The sequence below is a fragment of the Ascaphus truei genome, chromosome 21 (genome assembly GCF_040206685.1).
Source record: "Ascaphus truei isolate aAscTru1 chromosome 21, aAscTru1.hap1, whole genome shotgun sequence".
Taxonomy (NCBI): domain Eukaryota; kingdom Metazoa; phylum Chordata; class Amphibia; order Anura; family Ascaphidae; genus Ascaphus; species Ascaphus truei.
The window spans coordinates 3,871,803-3,879,772 of NC_134503.1; the positions used below are offsets into that span (position 1 = coordinate 3,871,803).

At 52.2% G+C, this 7,970-nt stretch overlaps 1 protein-coding gene across 2 annotated transcripts in view; it reads left to right on the forward strand.

The window, feature by feature from the left end:
* The window catches only part of EEIG1 (estrogen-induced osteoclastogenesis regulator 1), a 45,708-nt gene extending 38,010 nt beyond the window's left edge, over positions 1–7,698 (forward strand). For both annotated transcript variants that reach the window (XM_075578510.1, XM_075578511.1), the window contains exons 11-12: positions 1,693–1,762; positions 2,471–7,698. In XM_075578510.1, the coding sequence (XP_075434625.1) occupies positions 1,693–1,762; positions 2,471–2,516 (116 nt within the window). In that variant the 3' untranslated portion in view covers positions 2,517–7,698. The remainder of the gene's footprint in view (positions 1–1,692; positions 1,763–2,470) is intronic.
* Positions 7,699–7,970: the final 272 nt, after the last annotated feature.

A 7,970-nucleotide genomic window follows, 5' to 3' on the forward strand; every position in this document is an offset into this window, starting at 1 on the left:
CTGTCTCGTGCTCTCTCTCTCTCCTGTCTCGTGCTCTCTCTCTCTCTCCTGTCTCGTGCTCTCTCTCTCCTGTCTCGTGCTCTCTCTCTCTCCTGTCTCGTGCTCTCTCTCTCCTGTCTCGTGCTCTCTCTCTCTCCTGTCTCGTGCTCTCTCTCCTGTCTCGTGCCCTCTCTCTCCTGTCTCGTGCTCTCTCTCTCCTGTCTCGTGCTCTCTCTCTCCTGTCTCGTGCTCTCTCTCTCCTGTCTCGTGCTCTCTCTCCTGTCTCGTGCTCTCTCTCTCCTGTCTCGTGCTCTCTCTCTCCTGTCTCGTGCTCTCTCTCTCCTGTCTCGTGCTCTCGCTCCTGTCTCGTGCTCTCGCTCCTGTCTCGTGCTCTCTCTCTCGTCTCGTGCTCTCTCTCTCGTCTCGTGCTCTCTCTCTCCTGTCTCGTGCTCTCTCTCCTGTCTCGTGCTCTCTCTCTCTCCTGTCTCATGCTCTCTCTCTCTCCTGTCTCGTGCTCTCTCTCTCTCCTGTCTCGTGCTCTCTCTCTCTCCTGTCTCGTGCTCTCTCTCTCTCCTGTCTCGTGCTCTCTCTCTCTCCTGTCTCGTGCTCTCTCTCTCTCCTGTCTCGTGCTCTCTCTCTCTCCTGTCTCGTGCTCTCTCTCCTGTCTCGTGCTCTCTCTCTCTCCTGTCTCGTGCTCTCTCTCTCTCCTGTCTCGTGCTCTCTCTCCTGTCTCGTGCTCTCTCTCCTGTCTCGTGCTCTCTCTCTCTCTCTCCTGTCTCGTGCTCTCTCTCTCTCTCCTGTCTCGTGCTCTCTCTCTCTCTCCTGTCTCGTGCTCTCTCTCTCTCCTGTCTCGTGCCCTCTCTCGCCTGTCTCGTGCTCTCTCTCTCTCCTGTCTCGTGCTCTCTCTCCTGTCTCGTGCTCTCTCTCTCTCCTGTCTCGTGCTCTCTCTCTCTCCTGTCTCGTGCTCTCTCTCTCTCCTGTCTCGTGCTCTCTCTCTCTCCTGTCTCGTGCTCTCTCTCTCTCCTGTCTCGTGCTCTCTCTGTCTCCTGTCTCGTGCTCTCTCTGTCTCCTGTCTCGTGCTCTCTCCTGTCTCGCTCTCTCTCTCTCCTGTCTCGCGCTCTCTCGCTCTCTCCTGTCTCGCGCTCTCTCGCTCTCTCCTGTCTCGCGCTCTCTCGCTCTCTCCTGTCTCGCGCTCTCTCCTATCCCGCGCTCTCTCCTGTCTCGCGTTCTCTCGCTCTCTCCTATCTCGCACTCTCTCTCCTGTCTCCTGGCTCTCGCTCTCTCCTGTCTCTCCCCTCTCTCCTGTCTCTCTCTCTCTGTCTCTCTCTTGTCTCCTGGCTCTCGCTCTCTCCTGTCTCTCCCCTCTCTCCTGTCTCTCTCTCTCTCTCTCCTGTCTCTCTCTCTCTGTCTCTCTCCTGTCTCTCCCCTGTCTCTCCCCCTCTGGTATTATGTAATCAGGGCAGAGCTTCCTCTGGCTGACCCGGCATATCCCCTCTCTCTCCTGTAGCACGCTCTCTCCTGCCTCTCCTGTCTCTCCCCCTCTCTCCTGTCCCGAGCTTCTTCTGCCTGACCCGGCATATCCCCTCTCTCTCCTGTCCCGCGCTCTCTCCTGTCTCTCCTGCTGTCTCTCCTGGCTCTCTCTCTCCTGTCTCTCCCCCTCTCTCCTGTCCCGAGCTTCCTCTGGCTGACCCGGCATATCCCCTCTCTCTCCAGATAGTAACCTAAGGCTGTTTGTCAGCAGAGATGGCTCAACCACCCTGAGTGGGATCCAGCTGGGCAACAGGTAACTACAGCAGTATACAAGTCTCCATGCCCCCTGCTGGTCAACAGCAATGCTGCACAGTCAGTAATACCCACCGCCTTTCACTCACATGTTCCGTGTTTCCCTGCCTTCCGACATACACACAGCGCATAATAACAGCTGGCAGCACCTGATCCGTGCTTTACAGTTACACGCCAGAGGCATGTATGCAGACCTCCCCGGGCAGCGTGTTTCCCTGCCTTCCGACATACACACAGCGCATAATAACAGCTGGCAGCACCTGATCCGTGCTTTACAGTTACACGCCAGAGGCATGTATGCAGACCTCCCCGGGCAGCGTGTTTCTGAAACTGCTGTCTTCTTCCAAAGAAAATGTTATTTAGTAGGATGTATTACCTATTATTATATATTATTGTCTGGATGACAGGGGTTTTCCCACGATCACACACACACACACGATCACACACACACACACGAAGACACACACACACACACGAAGACACACACACACACACGAAGACACACACACGAAGACACACACACACACACACCATCAAGTGTCTGTGGTGGGGATTGAACTCGCAACGTTGTGTATTCAGCATTCACGAGGCTGCAGCTTGGGGCAGCAAATAGTAGTTCCCCTACTAGAGCGTATTGAAGCTGCGACCTGTTGATGACAGCTACATGTACATGCATGACCTGCTCTCTCTCTCCCTCTCGCCCCCTCAGGGTCTCTTCCGGAGTGTTTGAACCTGTGTTGATTGAAATCCACTAAAGAGACCACAGAACCAGTCACCACTATCCGGCTCCAAGCCGGACTTCGCCAGGCCGCTCCGCGTGGCTACTAGCAAAGCTGGGACCTCTTCACACGTGAGGGGGCATTATGTATGTCCTAGGGCTGAAAGCCCCATCAATCTTCCTCCCTCCCGCCCCATCCTGCGGTGTTCCTGCAGAGCACTCTGGGTGACAGTGACCGTGTCTGCTTCTAATCACGGTGACTCTAAGCAGGCATCTGCAGAGAGAGCCCTGACTCCCGGTGCTCTGCATCCCAGGCCCTGCTCACTGCTCCTCACCCCTGTCTGCTTTCCAGCCCCCCCTTCCCTCTGCAGGGGGGGGGGGGGGCGCACTGGCTTGGTCCTTACAGTATGCATTTGACATCTGACCTTTGTCCTGTCTGCCTGTCCCTTTTAAAGCAGGGGTGTGCAACTTCAGTCCTCAAGGGCCACGAACAGGTCAGGTTTTTAAGATGTCCCTTGCTTCAGCATGGGTGGCTCGATCAGTCCCTGCTTCAGCACTGGTGGCTCAGTCTTTGTGCTGAAGCAGGGATATCCTGAAAACCTGACCTGTTGGTGTCCCTTAGAGGACTGGACTTGCCCACCCCTGCCTATAAACCCTTCAGTGCCAGTGGGAGCAGGAACAGGGGGGCACTGTGTGCCCCATTGGGTGGCAGTCCCCGGTGACTCCTTCAGCCTATTATGCACAAGCAGACCTGAGTGAGGCGTGAGACACAATGTGAGACCTGAGTGAGGCATGAGAGACAATGGCGGCAAAGCGCGCGGGGGTCTCGCCAGGACGCTGAGAGGGAAAGATCAGTCACTTCAGCAATGAGTACTTCCAGCAGGCAGCGGTCCCGTCAGCCTCTCTGCCACCTTCATCTTTGTTATTAACCACTTCGCTGCAAGCAAGGGGTTAACTGGATGTTCCTGCACCCCCTTACTACACGGTACCTCTCCTTTCCCCAACATGACTTTCTCCCGGGTCCTTCTCTACACCCCGAACAAGAGGAAGAAGTCAGTGCAGAACAGAGGCTAGTCCCTATAACAGGCCGTATTACACAGCTGGACTGGTAAGGCAATTCGGCACCCTCAGGCAGGGTCCGTGTCCTGCAGCTGGACTGCAGACACCCTCAGGCAGGGTCCGTGTCCTGCAGCTGGACTGCAGACACCCTTCGGCAGGGTCATGTCATGCAGCTGGACTGTATATACCCTTTGTGAACTCCTCAGGCAGGAGTAATGTGACACAGCTGAGCTGTGGAGATCCTTTAGGGAGCAAGCGTATAAAACAGCTGGACTGTAAAGATGGTATAGGGAACCTCAACTCGGGCCACAGCTGGGCAGTGAGCCCCATATTATGGACCTCCCAAGTCTCCGGTCAGATCAGGGGGTCCCCATTCTGTACTGGAATCTTTCTCCGATACATTCCACTCAAATGCTGACCTAAGAGATGGGCGTGGTCGGGGTTCAGCTGTGCGGGTCACAGTTCCCGTCTCTCGTGGGTCAGTCCCTTTTCCGGACCCACTGACCATTCACACTGTCGCATGGTGAAGACTGCACAGTTTATTTCAAAGAGCCAGCAGGCTGGCGTTTCCTTTCATTCCTGTGTCTGTTCTCTTCGCTTTATTATCAATGTGAAACCTTTCCTTTACCAGGCGCCAGACACGCCTTCCGCACGGCGGTCTGGCGCTTCAACGCTTCGTTTCTGTCCTCTTCCTAACCCTTTCACTGCCAAAAGAACTGCAAGGCTCTCGGTGTCTACTGCAGTAAACCCTTTCAGTGCTGGAGGGGAACAGAGCCTTTCCTTACTGGCCCTGAAGGGTTTGTAGATGGTTCATAAGGCGCACAGGGGGCGGCGGCCTGAGATAACCCCGCTGCCCGTCACATCTCCGCTTTGTTGGAGTCGCCCGTTTTCACGATCTGCTCGATCACTGATGGTTTTTTTTTTAATTTTTTGTTTTCTTGTTATATAACTGAAAAGGGAGCGGAAGCCAACAGCCGTCCGTACCGAAGCCGACAGCCGTCCGTGCCGAAGCCGACAGCCGTCCGTACGGTCCCTTCCGCCTGAAGACCACTTGTACATTCAGGACACTTTGATGATGGGTGGGCGTGGTGCAGGGAGATTCCCAGAGCAAACCTGCTTATTATTTTGTTAAGGCTCTAGGGCAGGCGGCGGCCAACTCCAGTCCTCAAAGGCTACCAGCAGGTCAGGTTTTCAGGATATCCCTGCTTCAGCACAGGTGGCTCAGTCTAAGATTGAGCCACCTGTGCTGAAGCAAAGACTGAGCCAGCTGTGCTGAAGCTGGGACTGATTAAGCCACCTGTGCTGAAGCAGGGATATCCTGAAAACCTGACCTGTTGGTGGCCCTTGAGGTTTGGAGTTGCCTGCCCCTGGTCTAGATGTTTGTGTTTTTTTTTGTATTTTTCCTCTTAACTGCAATTACGGCTTTAAATGAGTTCTAATGAAGCACAGCACTTAAAGAGTTAACATAAACACCACTTACGCAGCCATTTTTGGGGGGCCCGTTGCTTTTCTCTGTTTGGAAGACGAGTGGTTCTCACTCCGGTCACGCACGGGATTATGTGCTGCAAAGCACAAAGAATTAGGCAAACTTTCCGGCGTTCAAAATAGCGTCTCGCCCTACCAACGAAACTAATGCTGCTGGGGGTCCCGCAACACCCACTTCAGCAGCAAACCTTTCCAGTGCCTGACCGGCTCTTCCCACACCCCTCGCACTGCGAGCACCCGTGGGACGGGGGATACGTGAAGGGCTATATAATAACACGCTCACTATGTCTAGAACCTTCCACTGTAACCCCTTCCCTGCCAGGGGGGCAAAGCAAACCTCCCACTGCCCTACCGAGCCGGGACACCTTCGTAGTTGTGCTCTTCCGGTGCCAGAGCCCACGGAGGCGGGAAGCCACAGCCTGAACCACACACACTGGCTGCTGGTCAGTTCTCCAAACAGACGTAACTATGGGTGGTCAGTTTGTGGTCATCTCATTTGATACCGCAGCTGTCCAGTTTTTAGAAGCCAACTCTCTAGCATGAACGGTGGCTTTACACAGCCAAGGAGGAGGGAAAAGGGCACATCGTGGCACCCCGAGCCGTTTGTGTATGGTAGAAATGGTCACTACAAGGGTCAAATGTCCAGTTTTGCGGCCTGAGGGGTCCTGCCCCCTGGCTGCAAGGGGTTAACCAAGGACGAGGGAGATTGGTGGCCAGTGGCAGAATCTGCTTGTGGATCGTTATTAGAAGCAAAGGGGAAATGGCTCTTAAGCCGAGCACACGACAGGCGCCACGCCCATCACTCCAGCGTTATTCTGTGGTATAAAACGTGGCTTTACGTGTATGTAATACAGCTATTCTCAGGGATCCACAGCCAGGCCGTGATTTTGGGATTAACCAAACACTATTCCATTCTTGTACAATGTAATGTATCCGAGTCTCCCAGCCCCAAAACGGGGTCCCGGGGCACCCCAGAAAAACAACGGCATTGGACCCTCGACCCGCTTTGCAGCTGGAACACAACCGCCCCCCAAGCATACAGTACTACCCAATTCTAATTTGGTTCTTTCAAAATGTCTGATACGCTGACCGGTAACACCTGTATTTATGATATTAAGTAAGGGGTGGGCAACTCCAGTCCTTTTGGGCCACCAACAGGCCGGGTGTTAGGAATATCCCTGCTTCAGCACAGGGGGTGCAGTCGAAGAATGTGCTGCAGCAGGGATATCCTTAATACCTGGCCTGTTGGTGGCCGTACAGGACTGGATTTGCCCACCCCTGTATTTAGTACTGCTATTAAAATATGTTTAACGTAACGCACAAAAACACAAAGACTTTGGGGGGTTCTGTGTATGAAGTTCAAAGGAACGCCTGAAAAATCACAGGCAGGAAACCATCCAAAAGGCAATGAGAAGCGGCTGGGAGGATCCTGGGAAATAAACGCAGAGACCCAGTCCCATCACTTACTCAAAATAGCGAGGAGAAAATATATTAACGCGTGAAAATATCACAACGTACATAAGCAAAAGGAAACAAGCAGGTGTCCCTTTCCTTTGGTTTAGTGACGCATATATTGATCGTTTCAGAAGCTATTAATGAGGCAATCCAAGCCGCTTAAAAGTCTTTTTTGTGTGTTAATATACGCAGCCTTTGATTATGTTTATTGAAAACTAATTAACTAAGCTGACGATCGATTGGTTCTCTGCGATCGATCAGCAAAATCCTGTTTCCCAGGGTTTGCTGAATGGCTGCCTTTCAGTGTCAATCAATCCGTCAGTGAGTGTAACTCAGCAGCTACAATGTATTCTTATATTATTAAGGTAACATTATCTATTGTTACAGTTTGCAGCTCAAACTGCTGGGAATACTGACAACAAATGATCACAAATAGGACAGTGTTCCAAAATGAAATTTCAAAAAATGACGTGGATTTCTGCTTTTAATATGACAAAATGTATTTCATTAGCAGAATTACAACCCCCAGCGGGACATGTTTAAGGCGATGTACGCAGAAATTCAGATTAAGCGAAGCACCGGTGTCCAAAGTGCAATTGTGTTGGTTATTCCTAAATTCAGATGTGCCTGGGACTCCCGCGGGATGGATGTGGGAACCACTAGTTTTAATAGTTTTTTCTGTCTAAACCGAAATGTAAAAAAAAAAAAATGACCAATAAGAAATTCCAATAAAAGTGTTTCTATTGAAATGATTAAAGTATATACAGAGAGATATATAGAGAAAATAAAGGCTATTTTTTGCAGAGGGAAAGTGACTGACGCGGCACATACTGTACACACCACGTCTGCGGCAGTGTGAAGAGAAGCCGCGTGCGGCTGTCGTACCGCAAACGTGTGTCTGCACTCTATTTGTGTGAGAAGCTCGTAGGGCACGGGGTGGCAAACCCCTGTCCCCAAGGGCCACCAACAGGTCAGGTGTTATCCCTGCTTCGTAGACTGAGCCACCTGTGCTGAAGCAGGGATATCCTGAAATGCTGGTGGCCCTTGAGGACTGTAGTTGTCCGCCCCGGTCGTGGAAAGGAAACCTGTTCACCGTTTCTACGTCTCGCCTGTCGGATTGTCACATTGTAATTTGCGCCTCTTGATTCCGACTGTGCCCGTTTGATCGGAAATCTGTAGCATCGGGGAGAGGTTTGGGCAAAATAAAAGTTTTTTTTTTCTTTCGGAAATGCCGCTGTGGTCTGTTCTTTACACGTGCTGTAGGGCGAGCCACCGCTTTAGCCACGCTTATTCCCTATAGATTTCAGTGCCCTCGCCCATACGATGGATAAAGTCTCTTGCAAGTGATCACCTTACAATGCACCTCCACATAATCACAGTGAGAGAGACCTGCGAGCAAACTGCTCCATACTCCCCCAAAAAAGCACTTTTCTGGAGATTTGTCAAAACTAATCAAGTGAACCCCAACACATGGGTATGAATTAGATGGTTA